Consider the following 27,450-nt stretch of genomic DNA (forward strand, 5'->3'; position numbering starts at 1 on the left):
ACGGTCCTTTTCTAACACTGGGGCGCTTTTCGTAGTTTTCTGGTGCTTTTAAAATTTCACAGCGCAACCTTTTCCTGGCTAACACACAAAATAAAAGTTCTCAGCTCAGAACAGAGGCAGCACAGGATGTACAAACACACAGACCCTCAGCAATGCTAAACTGACATCAGAATTATAAGTGTGCAATGCAAAGTCTGATCAACAGCAGTATTTTAGCCCTGAGTAACTTGCCCCTAGACCAGAAAAAAACAAAACATGCATCAGTTCAAAAAGTTACAAAGTTGCTCCAAAACATAAAATATGGATAAAATACTGATTTTAAAACCAAAGGGGGCGGGGGGAGGTATAATTATCAGCTAAGGTTTTCCCTTGGTTTTGATGCGGAGAGGGGACAGGATATGCTTGAGCGATTGCGTTCTCTGTAGAGTCACACACAAAACCTCAGGACGAATCTGCGCCCAATAACAAGTGACCAGACGTGCAGTTTCTCTGGAGTGGAATGTAGCAAATTCGTTCTTCTAGTCTGAATCTTCGTCACCTCCAAACCCCATCGTGACAGCTTCTCAAACTGAGCACTTCAATTTCAATAAACAATTGTACATTTTGTAACACACACGTGTGGCACAGCAAACCCACTCCCTTTCTCTGCAACACACTCAATACAACCTGACTTCTGACCTCCATGCTGCTACCAACCCAGGCTGAAACAGAAATAAAACAATTAACCTTAACAGAACCTGTTGGCAACAAAAGATTTCATCTGGGGTTTCTAATGTAGAAGTCAGAGGGGGAATGTCAGCAGGAGTCTACTTGTGCTTACACTATTCCAACAACCAACTGAGGGTTCGGAAAACTCTTCCATTAGTTACATTAGCCTCAGGAAAAACAGTAACATATAACAACAACAACAAGGACCAGTTTCTGAGCAGAGGTTGATCACAAGCTGCCACTGGCTCCTTAAAAATCTTTGGAAAAACATGCATGGGGACATCACTTCAACAAGGGACAGTTTGGGAAACTTCTGTTTTACTCAACGTTAAACATAACACAGCACTTTTAATGGGAAAATAAAGCAGAAGTTAAAGTAATAACTTCACCGTTCCCCACAGGCTAGAAGCGGCTCGTGTTGGTATTGTGACTTATGATTACATTTGGTTCTTTATAAGGTTCTGAAGTTACAAGTCCCTTCCTCCCCCAAACACAACACAAAACTTGTAGAGTAGGAATACACTTCAAATATACTCAAGTTAAGTCAAGATGCAATTTGTGAGGAAATCTGAAGGCTCTGAGCTGGGGCCTTACACACAATAGCTGTATAAATAACACAGTACCTGCATAAGCAAGACATCAACTCCCAATGCTTGGAGAATGACCCTTCAATGTTTGAAGCTGATTATAATTCTTATTACATAGGGGGATGCTTGAAATTGCAGTAACACGTAAAACGAATACAGCCTTACAAGAAACGCATGTGTCACACTTTGCAAATTCCTCGTTATCGCTACATCTGTGGTTGGAGAGATTTGAGATGTTAGTTTAGAACTTAAGACTAGATATCATCAGTTAAAGGGTGCGCTTGACAAACAGGAAATACTACATGAAAAACTGAATTCTTGGGTCTGCTGCGAATGGGATGATTCACAAAGAAAACCGCTTTGAAATGTTCACTTCAGAGTAACTCCTCAAGTAATAACTTGTTAACAAGACCATATTAATATCCAAACACACACCACTAACGCTCAGCTCCTTGGGGCACTGATGGAGCCACAGATCCTTGTTTTACTTCTCTTTAACCAAACATAATAAACATCTCTCTCTCAAGCGGCTCAACAATCCAGAAGGCTCTGAAAGACCCATTTTGCCGCTATTTTCCACAGGCTCTTCAACCCACTACCTTTAAGCCAAAATCTTCACGCAATTTGCTGCCAAGATTTTGTTCCTTGTTCAGAAACATCAGCTCACGCTTGCAGGACGTGTTCCTCATTTCTGTGTTTTGTTCAGGTTTTTGGGGGTGCTCTCTGCCTACATCAAACGCACATCGTCTTTTCACAATTCTCAAGGAAACCAGTTCAAACCTCGACGGTCTGTTATTTTGAGGGAATCTGAGCATATTTTTGGAACTCTGCGGTTTTGCACACGTGAGGTCTCCGCAGTTATTAAGATCCTTTTCACTAGTAACAACCTCTGCAGTGATATTTCCCAGCTTAAGGCCCACAACTGCATTTAAAAACCAAAAGTCCAGAAGCAGCGGGTACAGCATAAAGTGTTCAAAGGAAAGTTCTCCAAGGCCTGTTCAAAAGGACTTTCTGAAAGCGTAAGAATTGGTCAGACAGAGCAGAGGCAGCTGAGCTTTAGTAACAGGCTGAGCAGGCCTGTGCGCTGGGGTGAAAGCACCATCTCCCTGCCAACAACAACGCTCGGCTCTGCTCAGCTCACACCGATGTATAAAGTCACACCACATACGTTTCATACACTAGCAAAATATTTATTTTATAATGATAAAACAGAAGTGAAGGATTTCTTTTTGGTGTGCACCAGTAATTGTAGTAAAAGAATAAGGGGATTAATGGACTCTTTATACATTTCAATGACAAAAATTCATAAAGGTTAGCATCAAATTCAACTGTTCTCCATTTACAAGCATAAAACTTACCATAATACCCCCCAAACACATATATAAAGAATTATAGTTTTAAAATCTATAAAAAGTAAAAAATATACAGTCAGAAGATAAGATCTAACTCTTATTCAAATCTTTAATATAAAATTGTAAACATTTATTTACACAAAGGAAATGTGTATAACAAAATTTTGAGCACCCTTTTCAATTCAATCGTGGTTTTTGGAAGGCAGTGGATGTTGCACAGTGACACTCTCACCTTTCCTACCCAACCAAAACCGCAGTTTATAAATAAAGCCATGGGCGGCTGGCTGGGCACAGTTCAGGGGAGATACGCTTTATTGCTCTGAAGCTGCAGCAAATGGAAAGCCCAAGTGCATATATAGACGGCTACATGTGAAAGGGCACAAAGGCAAAGCCCAGCCCTTCCCATGCACCTACGGGCATCAAAACCGTATTTTCATTTCCATTGAACTGTTTCCACTTTGTTACAGTGATACCGTATTTCCAACAGTCTGATCACATTATGTGGACAGGGACCAAAACCAGAAGCAAGGGCTGTTTTTTTCTACCAGGTTAAATGCTGTTTGGATCCTGTTCACATATGAAGACCAATGGGCATTATAATCCTTTTTGCCTAGAATCGTGCTTCATTTTACTTCAGCAGTACCATGAAAAGGCCCTATCACCAAATCTAGACACCTTCCCGAACAAACCCTCCGGTCAAGCAGAGCAATATCCACCTTCGCTTCCAGAAACAGTGGAGGAAAGAGGACATCTGCATTTTCCTGGACATTTAGCTGGATTGCCTTTTTGGTAATAATAATAATAATGCAAACAGCAGATGTTCTTTTTCTCCAATTAAGAAATCGCAACTGGATGGATTGTATCTTGACTTATTCAAAACAAAGTCTGTGTGCAAAATCTACTGAAAACCAGAGCAGATTTCACCACAACCTAAGCAGGGAAGAAAGAAAACTGCGTCTTACTACCCTGTTACATCTCTCAAGTGTTTGTAAGGGGGAGAAAAAAACTAGTGACATTGAAGGATGCCACTGAAATTATGAGGTCCCAAGTACCCCCGACAGGAAGGGAAGGCACACTGGTGCAAAGTTAACCCTTAAAAATAAAAACACAGCCAACACTCCTTCCCCTGCCATTGCTAGTTTATCTATGCTCTTCTAATGATACTTACCTTGGACCAGTTTTTGGTTTAAATTAATAGTAAACCAAACTCACTAGCTCTTTTCTTAGATTGGCAGTACAAGAAACGTTAGCATTAGTTATTTGCATCTCAACTACTTATTCTAGAAAATATCAGAAGTGTCAACAACCAAAGTCACTAACACCTTCGTCTTCCCATCCAAAGACTCAAAAGCTCTACGAGAGATTAAGTCTGCTTCAGTGAAGTTTTATCCACTCTTCAACGGTGGGATCCACTGATCAATGCACATCTTTCACCAACAGTCCAACATGATACAATATCAAATCTGTTCAACAGAGCGTAATTCATCCACACTACGTAAGTGTGCTGGACAAACCATGTTCCATGCATATTTGGAAAGGGTTAAAGTATTAGTGTTAAAAAGCAGTTTTTAAAAGTGCAAATTGTCTCATAAAGGAGCTGCAGATACAGTAAAATATTTTCCTTCTTTGAAATCAATGTTATCCTTCACTTCCCTTCACCCACTCTGGGAAAAACCCTCTTCTCATGCATCTCTGCAGTACAGAAAACTCCTGGAGAAGCCAGGCTGTGTTGAAGGAAAATCGCTTTTAAATCACAACGTTGGGTTTGGTTAAAAAGTTTAAAGGAGTTTTCAAAAAAAGTGGATTTAGAAAGGGAAGAGGTATTTGTGCATTTAAAACAAAAGCTTTCAACTTTATTTTCATTTTAAAATAAAGGTTAAGGCAAGGTGGTTTGGTGGTGGATAATGGATTTTTTTTTTTGGTAGAAAGTAAGGACTCTGGAACACCGAGTGTTCCCACTGTGGTTTTTGTCCTTTCTGGGACTGACCCCAAGATATGGATAAGAGGTCTCCTTGGGCTGAGCCGAAGAACCAGCATCTGCTTTAAGGGATATTAAAGAAGTAAGTCCTCCAGTCTATAGAAAGATTATCAATCTCATAACCCAGTATTTAAAAAAGAGTATTTAAAGGGGGAGACTTCCATATTGGAGCAACCCTGATACAAATGTTCTCCCACGCTGCCTGTGCTGTTATTGCTGATAACGACTTTCCACCTCTCAGCCAAATCATTTTTTCCTCATTTTTTTAATTCTGAAGTGACAAAGTCTTGTGCTCATTGCATCACTGCTAACTTTGGGGAGTGAACTCATCTCGAAAGTTAGCTTTACTTTTTACAACAAAGAAAACTAGATGAACTGTCATGAAGCAAAGCCTTCATTTAAATAAAACTACCTTTGGAAATAAGTTATGAAGAAACAGGTGCAAAGTAAATGGCTTTACAATTCATGTTAAACCTACTATAGTTTAAAAGTTCTCCCATAAGAAATTCCCCCTTTAAACACAGCAAGGTACAAGCCAACAACTGTGCCTCTCTACAACAGAGTGCAAACTGCAGCTTAAAAGACTACAATCTATTAAGACGACTACCTAGACTAACTGGCCAGGTTTTAATACTTTCATCTATTACCAGCATCTAGAAATATTTACTGTGAAACATCACTTACTTACTGAAAGTACAGGCACATGCTTCAGCGATGGGGAAAAGAAACAATTCAAAACATTTTGCAAACGTACTTAGGTGCAATACAGCCTCTTCTCAAATAAAAAGTCAGAAGTTTGATGGACAGTACTATAACAGCATCTCAAGCAATGAACAAATAATGATTGCAAGTAGTAGCTGCAGGAGACTAAGCCCTAAACACAATTTGTGCAACTATTTTCTTTCTTTCTGCACTATTTCTGTGGAATTCTGTTTTATTTTTAAATAATTAAAGAATTTCATTTTAGAACACTGCATGTGAGATTTCTGAAAGGCTGGCTAGGATGTGCACAAATCTTTTTTGACCTGTTCAAGTGTGCAACTCCTTAGAGACACCAAGATAAAGCGCACTGTTCCCGCAGAGCTGCTTGGTGCGCCATCACCACCTATCAACACTCATTGAGAAGCAGCTCCAGTCCCCTTCCCAACCGTTTACCTCTAATGCCTGCAGGACTCCTCAACACCACAGGTTTTTTTGGTCCAAGTGTTGTTTAGATTTCATGAAATAATTAAAAAAGAAATAAAAAATAGAACCCACACACCCGGCCCTATTTTAATGAGTTCCTAACAACTCATCCAAATCATTCATCCACTCCTCTGAAGTCCTGTTTTTCAGCAAAGAGTCTATCAGGTCTGTGTCACCAGTTAGATTCTGAAGTCCGTTATTGCCCGACTGGCCGCTGTAGGCAAAAGGCAGCTCTTGACTGGTTGTCCTCACAGGGTACCCTTGACTACAGTGCAGATTCCCTCTGTTGGGCATTTGCTGATTTGGATTCTGGTTGAAAGCATTCAGATCTGGAACAGTCTGGTTCATGCCAGGCAAGACTTGCTGGGAGGGTACCTGCTGTGGGTTTGTCCGCTGCTGCACCCCTAAAGATGACGACAACAGCTGCCCAGAGACAGCAGCGTTCATGGAGGTCATCGGCCGGCTGGTGCTGAGGCTTACCTGAGGCATTCCTTGGGCAAATTGCTGGTTGGCCATCTTTAGATGAGTTTGCTGCATGTGGAAAGAGGAGCTGGCAGTAAATGGTCCTAAGCCACTGTTCGCTTGTGTCTGGTTGTTCATATTAGGGATACCCTGGTGCTGCCAAGATGGATTTTGAGCCCCCATAGCAGCTGGTACTCTTGCCATCTGTGGCTTAGATAAGGTTGGATTCAGTGCACCTTTATTGTGCTGCTGAGAAATACTTGAGTTTGCTAAGGTGTTCTGGGCATACGCAGCGGGAACGGCAGCGCCCTGGCCCAAGCTGCCTTGTCTCTGCATGGGTGGCTGTCCATTGGCACTTGGAGCTGCGTGCTGGGGAACCATCTGTGTCATACCAGACGCCAAGTTGTACAATCCCCCTCGCTGAATGTTTTGCATATTGGTATATTGAGTCACCCCTCGGTCCTGCTGACTGGAGCCCGACTGGAGCGGAGGAACAGAACTGTGTCCAGGTCCCATCTGAATCATGTTCTGGGTCTGAGGAAACATCCGTGGACTACTGGAGCTGGACTGTCCTAAATTACTGACCCCAGGCATGGCTGAAGGTGACCCTGGAATACAAAGAAATATTTTGTACATTAAATACCTCAGTTCAACCAGAGCCAAGTGAGGCCTGTAGACACTATAATCCAGAAAGGAGGCCCAGCTGCATTTGTATAAACCAACCTACGCAGCCAACACACAGGCAGCAGCACCTTAATTAAGGAGTGTCAATTCTTGCTCCAGTTAGCACCTCCACCTTGATCTCAAACACAGATATGCCAATGGCCTAAAAAAATCTGAATACCACTTCTAAGAGTTTGCCATCGTAAATATTTTTAAATTCTAATTTTTTAAGGTAGGACTCTGATATTTCTTTGTGAACAAAGGTATACACACACAGTTTGAAGTGCATGCAGAGTTTGCTAGGCTGTTAAAAAATACCACTTACTGCACACACACACTGTCAGTTGTTCTGTGCATACACTGTGTATCTCATGCTGTACAACTGTCAGGTTTCCAGTCCTGTGTTTTCACAGTTCCAGAAATTTCTTCTATTTTATATAACTTTCAGAAATCTTTGGTCAAGTATCTTTTGAATTTCCATAATGAAATATTTGCTATGTTAATATGCAACACCGATAGCCCAGCAAGATGATTTGCAGATATAAGTCTTCTCAGCAAACCAAAAAAACTCCTTTGTTCTTATAAATCCAGACTAAAAAAGTTTCTTCCTGTAGAAGAACCAGCCCTCTACTTAAAGGAAAAAAAAAAGCACTGCAAAGCATAATGCACAATCCACTCCCCTTCTTACAGTCAACCAAGGAACACCTGCCTACACTGGTACTTGCTCTACTTTCAAACCAAAAAGTTGCAGAATTTTTTCATATTTTAAGCCAGTTGAGGAACATTGGCTCTCCATTATTATTAATTCAATTTTTACTCAAATATAATTTTATTCAAATATAATTCAAGTTAAAATTTAATTAATTACAAAAGCACACCATAAAAACACCAATGTTGCCAGAGGTGTGGGGGAGGTCTTACTGAAACCATATAGTGAAGAGGTAGTGCACATACCAGGATTCAAGATGCAAAAAAAATAGTTACAATCACCATAACAAGGAAAAAGTAGTTTTAATAATACTGATGTTCATTATAGCAAAACACATTCTATTTCTAACAGGTATACTCCTGCATTTCTATAGAAAAGTGGCAGTAGAAAAAAGTGCTTCAGTGCAATATTTGAAGGATGCTACTGATCAGTGTGTTAACACACGATCCCTTTGTATTGGTGTCAGGACTTTTCAGTTCAGTAACAAAACCCAGTCACAGCTCTACCAGATGCTGTACAGTCACAGACACCGTCAGAACGGGGGTATCGCATTTCTATTTGCATCTTTTCCCTTCCGTGTTTACTTCTGTGGGAACATAGAGTAAGGAAACAAAACAAAGGGATTAAGCACTGTTCTGTACTTCAGGTTTATGAAAAAAAGACAAGTGGTTTCTTGATGCCCTGTTAAGTAGAGACCTTTCAAGTAGGGGGACAAGTTTTTACCATTCTCTAGTTTTTCCACATTGATGAAGCTATTCCAGCCTAACACTAACAACATCTTTTATTTATCAGCACTAATGCACTGAAGACATAACAAGCTGCTTCTCCTACAAAAACAAACGTAGGACACTAACATGTAACAAAGAGAATCTGAAGTGCATTCCCCTCTAAACGCAGGAGGGATAAGAATATCAGAGAATTTTAAACACATCCTAGTAGAGGAGTGAAATAACACATCACTTATTTTCCTGTAACGAGGGCGTGTGATAGATTCAAGCAGTAGAGAAGATAGGCTTCAGAAAAAAACCTGAATCCTAATACATGAAAGTTAAGGAGAATTTACAATCTGTAAAGGGAAATGGTAGTAAAAAAAAGTCTTCAGAAAAATGAAGGTACTTAAGAATGTTACCCATTTCCAAAGCAGTATTAATAATCAGAAGCCTAAGCTGTCCCAGATATCTGGGACAGGGGAAGCTGTTAGTTTGCAGCTGAATCAGGGTATAGGCCTATAAGTTTTAAGGCACAGTGACGTGGGAAGATGATGTAATAAATTAATTAAAAGCTATCCAATCCAGGAAGTTTGAAGACACCTTGTTTTTCACTCCTGGTATTTTTTCTGCCATTATTTCAATCGCCACATTTACTTACCTGTGAACTGCCCAACCTGTTGCTGATACGGATTCTGCGGCTGATCCTGATATTGGGGAGGTGGTCGAGTCAGGTGCCGCTGCAGCTGCTGCTCTTGCTGCTGCCGCTGTTTCTCCTGAAAAAGGTTCAATGCAAGACAATTAGAAAACAAGTCCCTTCCAACTGAAATAGTCTATTCTACGTCAACCTTTTTCCAAGGGTTACGATCTTTGATAAAAACAAATTATCCGCATACTTTAGGGCAGAGCTGGTAATTACAGGGGCTTCTGCAGCCTTAAAGTCACTTTACACCTTTGTTCTCAAGGTGAAAACAGAGTCAGTTCAATCTGATGAGTGACAAGACCAGGAACTCAAGACAACAGGACAACAGCGTGTGCTACAGGAATTACTGCAACACGTGTCTGAAGCCTTTAAAACACTGAAAAGCTGATATGTTAAGTCTTTTAATCAGTCACATAATCAACAGGCATTTTTGGCAATACTCAAAGACAGTGACAGGTACAAACCAAGCAGCAGTGAGTGTGTACAAAAAGAACTTGCCCTTCTTTTTCTTTTTAGTCCTGGACCAATTCATTTAAGACCTACCTTTAGAAATTGAAGTACAAGTCATAAATATCAATAAAGTTGCAGAGAAAAGTAAAAACTGAACACAAATATTTTCTAGCCCTTGTTTTCAATACTGAAGAAACTACACACAAACCCTTATATACCACAGGTATTCTGAGAAGATTACGGGAAGCTGCAGAACTAAGTTTATAACAGGAGCTATGCAAGTTTTGTTACCACTATTCAAAACCATTTTTTAACAACACACCAATGAATTCAAACAAACTCTAGTAATGACTCAAAATAACCTTAAGAAAGCACATTCAACCTGTACCTATTTGATGATGAAAACATCTGAAAAATAAAATAAGCAAATTTTCTATTACAAAACTTTTGCAGAAAATGAAATTTAAAGCCTTGAAGGGATTGTTGAGAGTGTGTGCACATGCACTAACAGTATGCTGAGAGATCCTGACAGTTTAAACACACAACAAGCTGCTTGTACAATACGAAACACATCGGGCAAAGCGTTTCTGCCTCTTCTTCCACAGATTTCTTCGACCAGGCTGAAACTCCAAGCTAACCAAGCAGTGATACAATGCACACCTACCTACTTATATAAAGTGGCACAGAGCACAGGAGAGGACTGAAATTCCCTACCAAGAGTACGGGGGTAAAGGCACAAGCAATAAACCTTTAAAGAAGAGAGAAGTGCGATGTAACCAACAAGCAGATGCACATGACTGCCATCCTTCTGAAACATCTGCAAAGCAGCAGCTGTTGAGACACGCAGAGGAATGAGGAGGGGAGGCTGCCTGACAGAGGACCTGCTGCTTGCAGGACCAGTCAAACCTGAAAGAGACTGACCACAGAAGCCAAGGAGAGATGCCACAGTTCTGAGAGAAGCCAGGAACCGCAAAACCTGGCTCAGGGAATAAGAAAAAGGCCAAATACAAGATGCAAGGCAAGTGCTAGTGTCACAGGGAATGGCACTGAAGCTGCCTGAAACGATAATTCTCCTGCAAAATAGATATCCACTGATTCAGAAATCTTTCTGTCAAGCTACATCCAGTATCTTGTGTATCTGAAGAAATATATATCAAATTAGAATGCTAACAGGATTTAGCTTGAGTGGGTAGGTCAACCTCAAGAAATGTGGCAAATGCAACATCCAAGCTTGTTCAGCTCCAGAGCAAAGATGTTCCTTATTTGGGATCAGAGTTCCAGTATCACTATAGAGATGCAGATGTAGACGTTAGTTGTAACTACCATAAGCAGGACAGGAATAAAATATTTTCATAATACTGATAATTACCACAGCAACATTTGCTGCCGAAGCAGCAGCAAACAGGTAGAAAAAAATACCATTTTAACACTGACATATGCTAATTATCACCCTGCTAATCCACCACCCCAGTGTTCAGAGAGGTCTGATGTGTGTTAGGTCCATTATTTAGCTACGGAAACCTGAACCACAGCTCTAAGAGCTTTAATAATTGTCATTCACCAGCGATGCAAAAGTACAAGCAGGATGCTAACACCCTACATTTCCTTTCTCCCCACCTTCTCTCAAAGAAGATCTGTTTGTTCACATTTTGGAAGAGTAACGATTAGTCATTTTTGACATTTGATAACATACAAGGCACCAAAAACTGAACAACTTACTAAAAAGTATTGGATTTATAAGTTTATAGAATACAGAAATCATACAGAAAATATTATTTTATTGAAGATCTGGGCATTCTTTGTCTTCAGTCTTTGATAATATATTTATCAACATAAGCAGTATTTCCACCATTATATTCCCTTAGTCCAAATTGTAATTTTACCCAAATATCAAATATCTTCACCAATGTTCACACAATTTTCTTTGAAACACTGGCAAGTACATTCATACGTTTCTATCTACACTGGGTCAAGAACTGAAGGGGCTTTTCCAGCACCTCAATCTAGTTCTCAATTTTAACACAAGTCTCTAAGTGATCAAAAAAGCTATTAGGTGGGACTTGGCACAGCCACAGTTCCACGATATTGCAGATTCTACTGCGCTCTTCCCTGCAAAATGTGTTCCCGAACCAAGATTTCACATATTTTCAGTTCAGAGGAGGCTGTATCATTTCTTTCTTTCTTAAAGAAAGCTTCTGATGGGCAGTTGCTGCAATAAATGTTAAGATGTCCACACACACCCATTACCTGACCTTCTCTCACCATCTCTATTTTCCAGACTATTATTATAGTGAAAATCCTGTCTACCAGGATAACAACTGCCAACTTCAAAGCTGAGAACGCTGAGATTTATCACTCTTTAACAGTGCTGAAAATTAAGGCAACAACACATTCCAAACTGTTATTAGTTGAAGGACTCCAGAGCATTTAAACTTTGTTGTTGTTAATTCTCCAGGATAAATGCATTTTTTGGTTCTTTTCTTCATTAAACCACTGGCTTTTTCTTTTTTTCCTCCCATTATCCCCAAAGACAACACCTTCCATGGTTCCTCCCCACCCTCCCCTCCATTAGCTTCAAAGACAAAACTTTTCAGCAGTACAGCTCATTACACTTTTTCCAGAAGACGTGAATACCAGGTTGTCCCTGGGTCTCACGAATCTTTTAAAAATTCATCTTCCCCTTCCCATCAGACCAGATACTGATAATTTCTCCGGATGCACAGAGCCAGTGCCTGGAACATGCCTGCGTGGACTTTTAAAAACGCAGAAAAGCACCAATGACGCGAAAAAGGCCCTTTGGGCTGATTCCCAGCTGAAAGACTTGCAGAAGTTTTAAAGCTCAGGAAGGTTCACACAAGGAGCCCGTTTCCCTGGGAGAGGCTAAAGCAGCTTTCTGCACTCTGATGGAGAGCAGAGTTAAATTCTTTTGGCAGCGTAAGATGCAAGTTGGATGCAGATGTCTAATTATTTTCCCCAAGTAAACAAGTGAAAGATGTTTTAAAATTTGAAACATGAACTGCTGTGGATCTCACAGGGAAGAAAGGCGGTAAGCAGAATGAGCTTATGGAGTCCCCTGCTCATTGCTTCCATTTTTAAAGCTCTACAGAACACATCAACAGTATCCTGACCTTACGTTTTATTTTTGCTTTGACTTCATTTGCCTTTCTTCTTTCACAAGGAATTACACCATCACTGGTATGATACCTTCTCTCCATGTAGGTATTGTCTTGCATTTGCACACTATTCAGTTCTACTTGTTTTATTCTTTTTGTTCACCATAGTGCCTTGTAGCAACAGAAAAAACAAACCTCGGCAATCAAGCGCTGTGTGTTTGGGCTACTTTCGTAGAAACATAAAACAGCAGTTACACTTATGACACCAAAGCACCTTGCAGTTTACATTCTCTATTTTGTAATGCAATAACTATTTGACAAAATCTCAAATGCTGTTTGAGTCCAAAGCAAATCAGTGCAAAGGAAAAAAGCCTGCTGGCCCCTCTCACCTGCTCGGCCAGAAGATGTTGCTGTCTCTGCTCCATCAGGAATTGCTGCTTCTGCTGCTCCATGAGCAAGTGCTTTTGTTGCTGCTCCCTCTGCTTCTGCTGGTCCATCAGCATCTGGTGCTGCTTCATCGCTGCCGCTTGCTGCTGATTGCTGATATAGGATGGGTTGCTGTGGTTACCTGCCATGGAGACATTGGGAGCCTGGGCACCCAGGCCAGGGCCCGGGACAGAAACAGGAACGCGAGGAACGTTAGCAGAAGGGGTTTGATCCTGCAAGATAAAGTAAAACAGAAAGAGGTTAGCCCTCCAGAATTCAGAAACTGCATGTTGTTACACAAATGAGGAAAGACACTTTCATTGTGATGACCACAATTCATAGTATTTTTATCATTTTACAGGATAAAGGAGAGAGAAAATCTACACAAAGAAGGGAATCATAACACATCTCTAAAAAAACCAGAAGTTGTCAATTATTGCTTATCTGTGCATTTGTTATTTAATAAAAATCAGATCAGTTCTCTTTAATTTGTCATCTTTATGCAATAGCTTCTTCACTTGCAAAGCTTGTAACGGAAAAGGCAAAGTGTGACGCAGTTTTCAGTGATGCTAATTAAAGACATCCAAAAACCCATCTGTAAAGTGCCAGGTGCAAAAGTGACAGTTCAGTGTTAAGGTCAGAAGCTCCACAACATTCAGGATTTAACTTCAGTCTCAAAGTACTTCCCCAAGTGCAGCTCAAACAGGGGTGTACAGCCCTGTGTGCTTCTGCTGGGCCCGAGGAACGGCACCAGTTACCAACAGCAACTCAAACACCAGCTTCAGTCAACTTCGGCAGCAGCTTTACAAACACTACATTTTAAATTTTCCTTATACAAACCACTTATTTAAATCCTGCCTCTCTTGTCTACATTTAATTCAGCAAGTGATTTTCTATCCCCCCCAAAGTTGCTTTTTTTAGTATCAAAGTATTTAGTATTTGCAGGTGAAAGGGAAGAAGGCTATTACTGATCAAAATGAGTCTTAACATACTTTTGCAGCAATTCAACCATCACCATATTCCACAGAGAAAAATATTACTACATATAAGCCTGTTATTATTAATTTTTCATAACTCTTTTTTAGGAGGTTGGAACTTGGGATAAGCAAAAATAACATGAAATTATTATCATGAAGGATCTGATACTGTTCTCTTTGTACCAGCTAATCCATTTGAAATTTGACAATTTTATCATTTTAAGCACAGTTCAGCCTCATCTCCAGTTATGCAAATACTGTTTTCAAGTTTAGAATTCAGCTGACGGGTTCGGCTGTTGGTTCTCACCCTCTGCAGTTTATACGAAATCATGAGTGAAGTATAGGTAAAGCTGTGCTAAGCTGTTCTACACGCAAGCTTTTGAGAAATCCTCAAGAAGCATCCCTCAGTATTTCTGTTCATTCAGTGCAAGCGTGGCAGTGTAGGTTCAAGGTCACCCTTATGTCTTTCAGGGAGGGGGAGATGTGACACACACAATTATCTCTTTTCCATTTTTCTTCCATCAACAAGTCATTAGATTGTTACTTCTGCTAAGTTTTACAGAGACTGACATTTTGTGCCTCATAAAGCACACATTGATCCCATATTTTTATTTGCATGCCAGTGTGGTCTTCATCACAGACTAATTGGATCTCTCGTGGGTTTTTTGTTTTGTTGAGGGAACATATGACTAGAGTTGGATCTCCAACAGCTTTTGCTAGAGGAGCTTTAATCCTTATAACAGAGACCTTTTTTCTCAACAAGCCCTCCAGTGTGTGCATTGCAGGCACATTACAGAATCCCAGTGAGCCTATACCCTCCATCCACTACATACATTTTCACCTGCAGAATAGCTGTAGTATCAGTTTTATATAAGGCAAAGCAGCAGCATCTGGATTTTTCCTTTACAAGAAAACCTGAAGCACATTGCTTCTAGCAGACAAATATGCTATGTTACTCATGCTTACAGATCTTTCTCTCCTCTTCCATATTTCCTCAATCCCCAGAGTAACCAGTAACAAAACCTTAGATTTGAAAAGTCCCAAGTAACACCAAAGAAACCAGGAATGCAGCCCCCACTTCCATCTCTCTTCAAAAAGCAGCAACCAAAGGTATGTCTTTTTATATATAGTAAGCCAACTCCGACACAAGTAAGGACTAAAAAGAAGGCAAAGAAATCAAAGCTTCTTTGAGAACACTGTTTAACACTACAGTTTTGCACCAGTTATTTTAGGCAAAAGTTTACAAAGCATCTATTTACCTCTGTAAGTAGAAGCTTCTATGAAGCATGACATAATTTGTTGCCCACAAAATACATTAAGCTGAAAATCACGCAGCATCACATGACTTAGAACTGAGTATTAAAAAAACTGTCCTCAGCAGAAAACAGAGTTCTTGATTCTTGTGTCAGCTGATTGCATATTATACCTTTCTTCTTTAAAATCATGCAGAAACTGTATTGAAACAATACCAGGTAATCTGTACTCTAGTCTTATGGATCCAACACCCTCTCGCAAAACCTTAGATCTGCTACTAAACAAAAGTAATAAAAGCCACAATATTCACCTGACTGTGCGGTAGCCGGTAGGCAATGTTTCCAGATTTGGGTTTCAACAGGATCATCCCATTTTGGTCATCGCTCACGTGAGCCAGTGGTGCCTGCTGGCGTTGTTGGATGTAGGCCAACATGGGGGGCTTGTTCTGCCCAGATACTGGAACCCCCTGTTCACATTCTGCTTTGTAATGTGAAAGGGGTTTGGTGTTCCCATAGTCCAGCATCGAGCCTTGACTATTCACAGGGTTCTGGTTCAAGCTGTTTTGCTGATGACCCAAAATGTTCACATGGTAATTGCCTCCAGCTCTCGGCGAGCTTTTGTTTCCCATATTAGGCATCATGAGTTTTTGATTGTTGAAGTCTGGCTGGTAAACTGATGGGCTGGTGGGGTTTTCCATGGTATATGGGACAGCCAGTGGACTATGAGAAGGCCCAGACTGTTGCCAAGTAGACATTTGATTTGTCTGGTGGACTTGTGAAGCTTGTTGCTGGTTCTGCAACATCTGGTCTCTCTTCTGCTTGGCAGCAATCTGCTGAAGTTGATGAGCAGAAGACATTTCTTTGGCACTTCCTGCACCCTTCCCAGGTAACAACACATTGGGGAGAGGCCTCTGGACGTTTTGAGAGTGGTTTGATGCCTGCATCATGGGCTGATTAGGATTTTCAGTCATTGATTGACTGGAAGGCTGAAATATAGCCTGAGAACTACCAACCGCTGGAGAAGTGGCACTTACAGGTACAGAAGGAGCACCAATAAACGCTGGACCTGAAGAAGTGGATCTAACCTGAGGAGATGCCATCTGTTCCTGTTCAAAGGGTGCTGGGGAAAACTCAGTCTTTATGTTAATATCTTGTGGCAACGGAGTCTGTGCAGCTGAATTTGAAGAATCTGCGTCTTTCTTCTCTTCAAAGTCTTCATTAAAGAGATCCTTCATGTCTTCATCAGGCACTGATCTATTAAGCTCCTCAATAAGTTCTTTCCATTCTTGCTCATTAAGATTAAGATCGGGCATCAAGTTATTCTGCGAGATAGAACCCCCTGCTCCAGCAATCATACATGGAAGATCATCTACAGGCTCCTGCTTCAGCTCTTTGTTCAAACTCAGAGGAAATGAGTCATCAGCATCACCACCTCCATTCATCTGCAGGTTGGTATCTGGAAGACACTTCTTGCTGATGCCATCCAGCCCCATCGGATGTTTTCCGTTAAGCTGTAAGGTATCTGCACTGCCAGATTTCTTGTCGAGATGATGGAGTGGAGACACAGGGGGCATTCCATTGGAAGAACCGCTCACTCCACCAAGACCATCATCACGACGCAGTTTCTTGGACACAGAAAAGACATCACCGTAGCCATTCTGCTGGTCTCCGTTCTGCGGGGAAGCAGCACTATCGAGCTTTCTTTTCACAGTCTCATGGAGCTGCTAAAAAAAAACAACAAAAAAAGAGAGGTTTAGTTTAATGTTCCATAGATTAGGATTTTTATTTCTTGTGACAACACTGTTTACCTCTAACTAAAGCATTTTAGGAAAAAAAAAAAAAGCAGTTAGATCTGTGCTTTGATAAGATTTGTTTTACAAGTCATCACTTGAGATGACTTCTTTTCTACAGTCTGTTAGGGCAGACTTTCAAAAATATGTACTGCACCAAACAGAGCCATCCTTCAACCAAACCCAAAAGCTGCCAAATACCTTGACAATAAGAAGTTGAGAAATTGCTGTGAACCAGAATGAACTACGATTTTCCCCGTTCTAAATGCAAAAACATTGAAGAACGTTAAGATTCACATTTTGGATGTGAATAAAAACGTGTATTTTATTTTGCCCATGTACACATGGTAAAATTGTTCTGTAACACTGCTTTATAAAGCAGTTTCAAATTTAAATATTTAGAGAAAAAGAACAATTCCTCTTGTGATTATAATTTTTAGAAAAGAACTACGCATATACATTTTGTACACTATCACATTTTTGGTACTAAAGCAAAGCCCGTTTGTCACTAAGCCACCACCGTTTTACGCTTATGTAAAATGCAATTCAGAGTTCAGTCAATTCTATCACGGCGAAGGAAGTTTGCTCCTTTCTCACAGAGTATTTAGCAGCTGCTCCTCTCTGCACTGTGACCAGCAGAGCACCAACCAGCCCAACAGTTGGCTTCTCATGGCCAGTGAATGCACATATTCTTTTTCTCACAGTGCCACCTAGAAGCAAGCGGAGGGTACAGCAATAGTAACAAGCAGAGTTTGAGAGGCTTTGTTCAGCTTCTTTCCTGCCAGCACGCTTTCAAGTATAAAGTTCTTTCCAGTGACGTCAAGAACATCTGAAAACAGAATTTACACACACATCAAAGATGACTACAAACTCTTCCTTCCCTCAGGTGCGTTCTGTAAAAAACAACAGTTGTGCTTTGCTTGTGCTGGAAGCACCACACCAAAGCCAAACCTGCCAGGCAGAGACGCTGCTCAAAGGGAGCAGTGTGCTCGGAGAGGGAAAGCTCTGCCAGCTCCCGGCCTGTCCCGCATCCCTTTGTATGTCCCAGCAGGACACACGAGGAGAAGCCCCACAAACGGCTGCCTGATTCACCCCACAGCACGCTCAGATGGCAGAAAAGCAGCAGACAAGTATGCTTATTTTAATATTACTTGCAGTCTCCACGATGCAAGTCCACTCACCCTAGGGGAAAACTGTCTCATCCAAGAACAAACAGGGGAAACCTCAAGATCTCAGTGCTCAAGCAAGAGGCTGTGTGTAGAGCCAGCATAAATTATCAGAAGAATTTCACAGCACTTGCCTGGGCAACAGCATTCTTTGATTTAATGATGGAAGGACTGGTTCACAGTTAATTGTTGTAATTTTTTTTAAACAGTCTACAGTTAGCTGACCTTCAGAAAAAAAAACCAACAAACCACTATTTGTTTAACGTTTTCATAGGCAGCAGCAAAATCATATGTATATCTGAGGGACAGATTGTAGCTTCCCAGGAAACTATGATCTTCCAGATGGTTCATGAATATAGTAGCAGAGTAGTGAGAGTAGCAGAAGACCTGCTAAGATGAGATGAGGTACATCTGGAGCAGAGACTGGAACTTGAGCTCTCTTCATCTGAATATCAGGTCTACAGCTTGAAGTTGCAGATCTAGAGTGAATTTTTCAAATACTGACTTGAAAAAAACACCTACGAAATTTTCCTTATTATGTAAAAAGACAAAACTAACACCAGAAAGCTTTAACTTAATCCCAACATCTGCCTTTCAGCCACGTTTCCCATTGTTTACATAATAACCCAACTGGGAAAACTGAAGCTGAAGGTGGATGAGTAACCTGCTCAAGGTCGTATGATGAGTCAATCACTCAAAGTTTGGGAATGGATCATCCTTAATTCTAAATCATTAGGGGAAAACACACTCCCTGAAAACTGACACAAGTAATAACTTGGGTTTGTATACTGAACATATTATTTTCAATTTCTATATTAAAAACAAATGTATGCCCATTCTGGTCATTGATATAATTATCATTCTTATAGACAACTCAAGGCAATGAGGATTTTGGTGGCTTTATAGTGATAATTGCACACAGCTCTTCACAGGCTGCAGAACCCACCTTGCTTGCTGGACATACATTGCAAAAGTTGTTACGTGCTACGGTCTTTGCTGCTGTACTCCACATTTGCAATGTATACAACTAACCTAAAATTAAATCATCCGTGCTTATAAACTACATTTACTGTAGTCTAGAAAGAGACACAGACCTCTAATATTCATCATAGGCTCAATAAAAACATGTAGGTGCTTTCATATCTATATGAGTTTTAACAGTCATAATGCTCAGATATCTGATTCTTGGTGATATCTTGACTTCAGTTGCTCTAGACAAAGTCCTCCTTTCACCTAAATCTACATTCCTTCGTCAGAAAAGGATATTAAATAAAAAGTAACTTAAATAAATTCACGAATGAAGCAAAATTTGAGGGTGACTGCTTCCAGCCTTGCTTCACCTGAGCGACATCTAAGATTATTTGAAACATATCCTACATGTACACAACAGCCAATAGACACGTAAGAGAGAAGAAAATCTGCTTGTCTTCTACCCTTACCAGAAAAGATTGAACCCAGTTTGTAACCAGGACACTTAATTTCTGAATTTTAGAAACTATTCACCAAATGCACTTGCATCCTAGTTCACTTTTCACGTTAAGAAGAGTTATTGCAGTAAGTCTACACTGAGATTTATACTCCACTATCTACAATATAACCAGCTTAAAACTAATTTAGGAACCATATTCTACCTTCTTTCTTCTCTCAAGAAAAGACAGTGTTAAAAAACTTGTGGGAACCAAAAGTTACTGGTTCCTTCTCCTTTGCCATTACACATACATTCTGATACCTTTTATTTATTCATATTTAATTTTGAGTAACAGAACCTGAAATTCTCACACCAAATACATTCATATAACTACTCTTCAAATAGTGCAACTTTCTCTTGTGAATTTCCTTTCTTATATGCATTTCTTACATATTATCTCAGATCTTGATTTCATAACAGAAAAAGGAAATATTCAGTTCTTGCCCTATTTGTCTGTATCTAGCCAAATAATCTGGGTTTAGGGAAAAAAAAGCAACAAGGACTATGTGAGACACAAGTCAGACTACAAGCTATCTACATATCAAGCTACTCCAACAGAGTTCTCAAGGCAAGAAAAACCTGCTCTCTTCTGCCAAAACTCAAAAAAATAAAAGAGAATAAATGCTGACAAAAGTAAAGCATAGCTTTCTACTCACTAGGAAAATCCCTTCAGCTTTAATTTTATTGTCCACTATCACCCTGTAAGGCACAGTGGCCCTCTGCTATGCTGTCCCTGGTTTTCTTAGCAGAATCAAGCAATTTTATTTGTAATGCAGGAACGAACCATTTCCATTGTCACCAGATCAGATACAGAAATGTATTCCCAATTTTCCAGCCTACTCAACTTCTTAACAACAGATAGACCTCCAAGATCTCTTTAGCTTGGCCTAAAACTATTACCCCAAAAGCATTTATCCAAAGTACTTAAGCTCTCTGTGCAGAGAACAGTGCACAGCAGGGGATGCACACAAGCCTCGGCCCCTCGGCCCACGATGGGACATGGAGTTTATGAAAGGGCCACAGGCTGTGCCTTCTCCACATCACATCAGAGCTGCATTTTATTCACACCAGCAAAACAGTCTTCAACACGATAATAAAGACACTTGGTATGGCAGGAGTGCACATGCAAGTCAGGCCCTAACTGTGGGTTCCTCATGTGAGGAACACAAACACAAACCCCTGGAGTCACCCAGCACAAGAGACGCCCGACACCAGCAGCCTCTGAGCATACAACCTCCAGGACACCCATTCTGTACCTGACTAGGACAGAGAACCACAGTGCCAGGGATGGACACATGCCCAGCCAAACAACAACACTTCCATCAGAAAATGGGCAACAAACAATTTTGATAAGCTATGTTCTATTTCCATCTTAAACCCAGCAGTTTTACCACCCCGATGCTCAGCCACATTGAGTTTGTACTGCAAGGGCAGCTGGGGAGCTCCAGGAAAGCTGTCCACAAACTGCCATGAGCCCCACAAGAAATGGGAAAAGCTCTAAATCTCCATCTCCAGGTCTTCTGTTAGCACTGGCAGAGTCCAGAATTTCAGAGTCCAGTGCAGCGTTCTCTGACTGCCTTGGGAAAGGGGCATGGAACCGTTGAGCAAAACAGCAGCACAAAGTTCATTTGATTTCTTTTTTTGGTTGGTTGGTGTTGTGGGTTTTTTTGGATGGTTGGTTTGTTTTAGTTATGGGGTTTTGTTTGTTTCTTTAAATATAAAATATATTATTCCCCCTGGACACATTCCTGTGAGATCTGCCCTGGTGAACCTGCTTCAGCAGGTGGGTTGGACCAGATGATCTCCAGAGGTCCCTTCCAATCCCAACCACTCTGTGATTCCAGAAGTCAAAACACTCAATACCTGAAACTAGTTTTAGATAACAATCTGAAACCAATGACATTTCAATGCATCAGAACTTAGCAAGCATGAAAGTTCAGTTCACATTGTTCGCTTGAAAGCGAGAAACCCTTCACAATGCAGAATTTTTAAATTGAGGACAGCGAACCAAACTACTTGTGTAAAAATCCAATAAGCTGTTATACTTTGAGTCCTGTAACTGAAGACAGTAAATATATATATATATATATATAAAATAGAAACTGTATGCAAGTTGATTTTTTTTCTGAAAAATACGTAGTGAACGTGACAGAAACAAAACTTTTTTAAAAAACCCTGGTTCTTATACTGCACCTTTTGGGGTCCATATAACATTTAGGTTTTTTAAAGCATCCATTACAGAGATTAAAATATCCTTACAGGATTCAATAGAGCTATAATTTTTCGTATTTTATTTGGAATCAGTTTACCACTTCAGTCTCAGAATTAAGTTATGTCTACAAGGATTTGTCATGAAATACCAGCAGGAGGATTATAACGCTGGTCATTTTCAAAGAATAAATGCTATGTTACTCTAGAAACATCACAAAAATCTAGTTCTGATGTGCCTCCTAGCTACATACCAGCATTCTCACCTAGAAGGGGAAACCAAAGTAGAATATATCCATTTTTCTGCCATGGCAGCAGTAGGATAGCAGCAAAGATCCCATGAACCAGAGCTTACAGCAGGGCCTCTATAGACACAGACTCTCCTCTCTTGCCTGGCCAAGAACAGGAGAACAGATGAAAACCTCTTAAGCTGGAACAACAATGCAAATACCAGAAATGGCAGTGCACAAATTTTGGGTAGAAAACATTACATTTTGACTACACGACATGCTAAGAACTCCCCATTTACTGTGCATCTACCCACAGCTTCCAAAGCTGCACCCCCCTGCAAGGAAAGCATTTTATTACCCAATCTGTTCCTGCATTCCACCATGCTGTCAGAACCAAACTGCTGGACTAATTTTAATTTTGACTTTAATTCCAGCAGACTTTTGTATTTGGGTGACTGCCTGCTGGAGTGAAGAAGGGCTGTGGATACACAGGTCTATAAATATCCCAAGCCTGCATTAGTCACAAGGGGCAGCTTCTGCTACAGGAATTGTTCTGCTGCATCAAAAAAACCTGCTGTGCCCTCAGCTGCAAGGCCGGATCCTGCACCTCACTTGAACTTGAACAGCAGCGGATCAGTCGCTCCCAGATGCTCTGAATTTAGGAAGCATCACTGCATATCTAACTAATCTAGTATGGGAAATGTTTCAAAGATACAACAATACCTCACATCGAATTAAAAGGAGACAGAGAAAAACCTGTCTGAGTTGTTGGGCAACAAACTATCAGACTTGTCAGCAAAAACAAACAATGGTGGCAAAGACTATACTGCACTATAGTTATGTATAAATAATGTGGAAATAATTTGCTATTTCTGTGGTAAAACATAATTTCACAATTTAACACCCCTATACCACAGCCTACACAAAAATGAGGTCTTCCGAATTGTTAGTGTACCAGCCTGATCTTTGTTGGTGGAATGCTATTAATGCTTGTCAGTACAATCCAAGTGATCTATTGCCTTTAATTTATTACTCTAGGTCTTTTCAGCCAAGAAACATTGCATTGCTTTCTTAATAATTAAGCTTATTTTTAGAATTTTTACTTGGTGCCTTTGCTTAAGTTAGCACTTAGCCATTATTAATGTAAAAACTTCTATCATTCCCAAACAAATACTGGTCTGCTCTTCAGCTTTAACACAAAGCATTCCCAGGACAGGCCACCGACCAGACCTTGTCTGCCCATTCCAGAAATACCATTTTGTGGTTTTGCAGCAGCCCCAGACAAAGCAAGCCCTCTGCACAACAACTGCTCTCAGGTGGGGAAAAAAACCAGCAAGAAACATGGAGCAGGTCTCCTTCCAAAAGACCACATCATAAAACAAGGAGTGGAGATGAAAATCCAGATCCTGCCACTCTCATTTGCATGTCAAGGAAACACTTTCTGTTCAGTGCAGAGATACACTCTGTTACAGTCTATCAGAGAAATACAAGGAAGCCAATCTTCTCTGCAGATAATTTAAACGGCATATAAGGAGGAACCTTCTCTCAAATCAGAACCTGGCAAAGATGAAAAAATGTGCTAGGGGACAAGTTCTTTTGCTTCACAATTTCCTTGTTTCTCAAAAATACAGAATTAACACAGAGGGCAACACGTTATCCAGACACTAAGCATCTTCTACTTTGAATTAAGTCTTAAAAATGTAATCTTAAACAACAGAAATATGAAGTTAATTTCAATATTTGAATTTACCACTAAATAATGGTCTCGAAATTTAAAAAAATAGGAACCTAATACGTTTTCTGTCTTTTTTCTCAAATTAAGGACAGGCCTACATGGTGCACAAATCATCGGAGGTATTTCTGTATCAATACTGCATTCTCCTGGTTTCTGTGGCTCAGCTTTAGGGCTGCTCAGTAAGAAAACAAAGGATGAACTGCCCCTTACTTCTGCCTGTAAACAAGATCCATGCAGCTTCAAGATCTAAAACAAAGACTAATGGAAGAGAAAATACCTGATTGTGGCCACATGAAAAATCATACAAGACGTTAAGAGGGAAGCAGGGGTGCTGTCCTGTTCCCCACAACAATTCAGTATTCGCAGACGATGCTCTGAAGCATCTGGGAGCGGAAACACTTCCCATTGTCCACACTTGCGGCAGTGCAGCTTCACATCCTTGTATGACAAGCCCTCAGATGCTGGATCACAAACCCTTTATATTTACATGAGTCGCTTTTGAGGATTCAAATAAATGCTTCATTAACTTTCAACACAAAGTACCAGTTTTCAAGAGAAGATTCCTATGCAGCTTCATGGAAAACTCTGGATCATAACAGCAGGGATAGCTGATACAATGCATATTTCACTGATCTAGCAGCATTCTTTTGAAAGGAATGTGTCCAAGATATTTTAAAACAAGATAATTTTGGTGTTCATCCAAACTTTATTGAATATTGTAAACCAAACCCATGTCCTTCCCGTACAGAGCACATGCTTGGTCTTGATAACAGCTACATAATTGCTAGAGGTAAAATACCAATCTAGAGAAATTAGCAGCAAAGGTTTTTTGGTGGTGGTGTGGTGGGGGTTTTTTTTGGTTTTGTTTTTTGCTGTTTTTTAAACTTGAATTACTAAGCAAACCAACTTTATACCCTAGTAACGAGGTGATGAATCAGCAGCTGCAATTAAGCTCACAGTCATGTATCCTGGGAAGGAAACAGCAGGCCAGCATGAGGAAGACTCATTCATACACTAAAACCCTCTTCTGTTGTGTAAATTGGCCACTGGCAGCAGCTTCCTGTACCAGAAGGGCTTCCCCAGATGTGCAGAGTGTTTCAGAACCTCACTGCTGAGAGCCCTCATTATAATGGATGCTAATTAGATCAAATCCACATCCAAAGCAATTTAAAAGAAACAACACCAACGAATTAAAGACGTCTTTCTTTTAGAGGATCAATATGAAGACGTGTGGTGGCAGTTTAAGCAACAGGATTTCACATGCTAAAGAGCTCTGGGTGTAACAAAAATAGGCATTATTAATGGATAGAGCCCCATATGCAAAAAGTCTCGGAGCTCAGACAGGAAATAAAGAGAAAACCCACCAAATCTTTAGATAATAATATATGAGTTTGAGTTACTTTTGTTCTGACACAACTTTATACTCAGCCCACTAAACAACGGCTACCTGGAAAGTTTTACAGAGTCACTGTCAGGAATGCACAAGGTTTCCTCGCTTCCTCAAAGACTCTTCTTTAACAACTGTCTGAAGTGCTCTAACTGTGTCACAACTATCTTTGCCCTCAGAGAAATCAGTATGTCCTAGATTCTCATATGTATATTAGCAAGAGTAGAAACAATTTGGCTGAACAACATTTTCAGTTCATCTTGTAACCACTACAAACCTCACACATGCTGTCTGGTGCCAGTTACATTAAAGCTGATATCAACATGCCCCATGTTTCACTGTTTCTCATCATGCTGGTCATACCCAAGTACACTGTAAGCTCTGTCGTGATTCCATTTTAAAATGGTAACTGAGGTCCCAGACAGCAGAGGATTGAACCCTCCTTTGCTTCTAATCTGACTAAATGTACGTACCATTTTAAAAACACGATTGAATCTATCTGTTAACCTGGAAATGTCTCAGGTTAATCCAGTATCCACTTTTAAAGACACTTAGAACAGTACTGTAGCATTTTCATGAAGGCCACCATTTACAAATAGCCAGTTTTAAGACAGATGGGTATTAAGACAGGCAACCTTCAAGAGGTTATCCTACTAACCTACATTACTGTCACATTACTACATAGCAGTATATTTAAAGGGTGCAGAATAAGTTAAGCAATAGCTATCTTGATATACAAACAGGGTTGTATGAATATATCCTGACAACCAGAAATGCTAGAGAAGCCAGAGAAACATTAAGATTTTGAGTTAAGCCAGTTTTTAATGGGTGGAGTGGGATTCCCATAGTGTTCACACCCACTAGAGTGGCAAATAAGCAGCTGCCTTTCCACAGAAATTCTTTCCAATATGCACCGGAATTAATACACATATTATTTGTCTTAAAAATTCCACTGCAGTAATACATATATTCTTATCAAGTGACTCCACTAAAACCCAACAGCCTAAATTAAAGACATCAGCAAGCAAACAAAAAAATCTAAAGCCATTGCAGCATTAATGCTCCCCTGACAGCTCCTGCAGGGACATTTTCGGTGAATTAACCAGAAATCCAACTCACAGATCATTACTCTGAGTTACTGTAAGCATGACTGGCCACCCCTACTCCCAGCTGAACAGGCATCAGTGTTTATGTCGCCTTACAGCGTGCAAAGGCGACAAGAGCCACAAATAAAACAACTCTTATCAGCTGTAAAGTTGGAACAGAGCAGACACGAGCACCCTGCAAAGCACGGCCAGCCCCAGCCCTCCCACCACAGCGCTCACACCGACCAGGAGGGCTCGTTTCCCGTCCTCCTTTCGCTGCCAGCCGGGCACGGCCGCACGGGCCGCCGGCTCACTGCACAGCCCCAGCCCCCGGCCCGGCCCTTACCGCGATCAACGTGCTGCTGCGGCCGTGCTGCTCGCCGCTCGCCGCCTCGGCCTCCAGCCCGTTGGCTCCGGTCCTGTCGGCGCTTCCCGCGACGGCGGCGGCCGGCGGAGGGGGCGCGGGCGGCGGCGGCGCCGGGGGCGGCTGCCGGTGCTTGCCGGCCCGCTTGGCCTTGGTCTGCAGGCAGCGCTGGTGCAGGGCGAAGGTTTGCTGGCGCTCCAGCTCCAGGCGCTCCGGGGACACGGCCTGGTAGCGGGACTCGCAGGCGCTGTGGTGCCGCCGGCAGAGCTCGATGCGCCGGCGGAGCCGCTCCATGACCGCGCTGTGCCGCGGCACCACGAACTCCGCCATGGGGCAGGGGGGCAGCACCATGGGCCGGAGAGCGAAGGGGGCGGCAGCCGCCGTTCACCGGCTCCTCACGCCGGCCCCCGCCATGGCGGGGACTCCCCACCTCGGGCCTTCCCCGGCCTCCGCCGCTCCTCCCCCTCCCGCGGGCCTCACCTGGGCTCCCTGCCGGGCTCGCCTCCGCCCCGGTTCCTCCCCCCGGCCCGGCCCGGCGCCCCCTCCGCTTCCCCCCGCCCCACTTCCTCCTTCTCCCCCGAGGCCGGTGCCGCTCCGCTCCCCCTACTCTCCCTCAACCCTGCCCGGCGGCCGCTGCCCAACCGCCCCGGGGTCCGGCCGGAGCCCGCTCCGCTGCCCCGCGGCGCGGCCCGGCGGCCGCCGCTCTCAGGCACGGGCCGGCCCGAGCCCCTGGCTCCCCATTGT

At 41.6% G+C, this 27,450-nt stretch overlaps 1 protein-coding gene across 2 annotated transcripts; it reads right to left on the reverse strand.

The window, feature by feature from the left end:
- Positions 1–2,470: 2,470 nt before the first annotated feature.
- Positions 2,471–27,259, reverse strand: MAML1 (mastermind like transcriptional coactivator 1). 2 transcript variants are annotated; one of them, XM_080352924.1, is made up of 5 exons: positions 26,689–27,259; positions 15,585–16,994; positions 13,007–13,276; positions 9,013–9,127; positions 2,471–6,880 (listed from the first exon to the last, which is right to left on the reverse strand). In XM_080352924.1, the coding sequence occupies exons 1-5, from the start codon at positions 27,055–27,057 to the stop codon at positions 5,898–5,900; spliced, it is 3,147 nt and encodes a 1,048-aa protein (XP_080209050.1). In that variant the 5' UTR covers positions 27,058–27,259; the 3' UTR covers positions 2,471–5,897. The 2 variants fall into 2 exon arrangements, with proteins under 2 accessions (XP_080209050.1, XP_080209049.1); XM_080352923.1 differs by having other exon boundaries at positions 15,585–16,997.
- Positions 27,260–27,450: the final 191 nt, after the last annotated feature.

The sequence above is a fragment of the Nesoenas mayeri genome (genome assembly GCF_963082525.1).
Source record: "Nesoenas mayeri genome assembly, chromosome: 14".
NCBI classification, from domain to species: Eukaryota; Metazoa; Chordata; class Aves; order Columbiformes; family Columbidae; genus Nesoenas; species Nesoenas mayeri.

Excerpts from the sequence above, each read along its gene's own strand:
- MAML1 (XM_080352923.1), bottom strand. The coding sequence starts at position 27,057 with ATGGTGCTGCCCCCCTGCCCCATGGCGGAGTTCGTGGTGCCGCGGCAC. Across the intron at positions 13,277-15,584 it reads ACCGGCTACCGCACAGTCAG|GATCAAACCCCTTCTGCTAA; the intron begins GTGAATATTGTG and ends TTTATCTTGCAG. Across the intron at positions 9,128-13,006 it reads AACATCTTCTGGCCGAGCAG|GAGAAACAGCGGCAGCAGCA; the intron begins GTGAGAGGGGCC and ends AACCTTTTTCAG.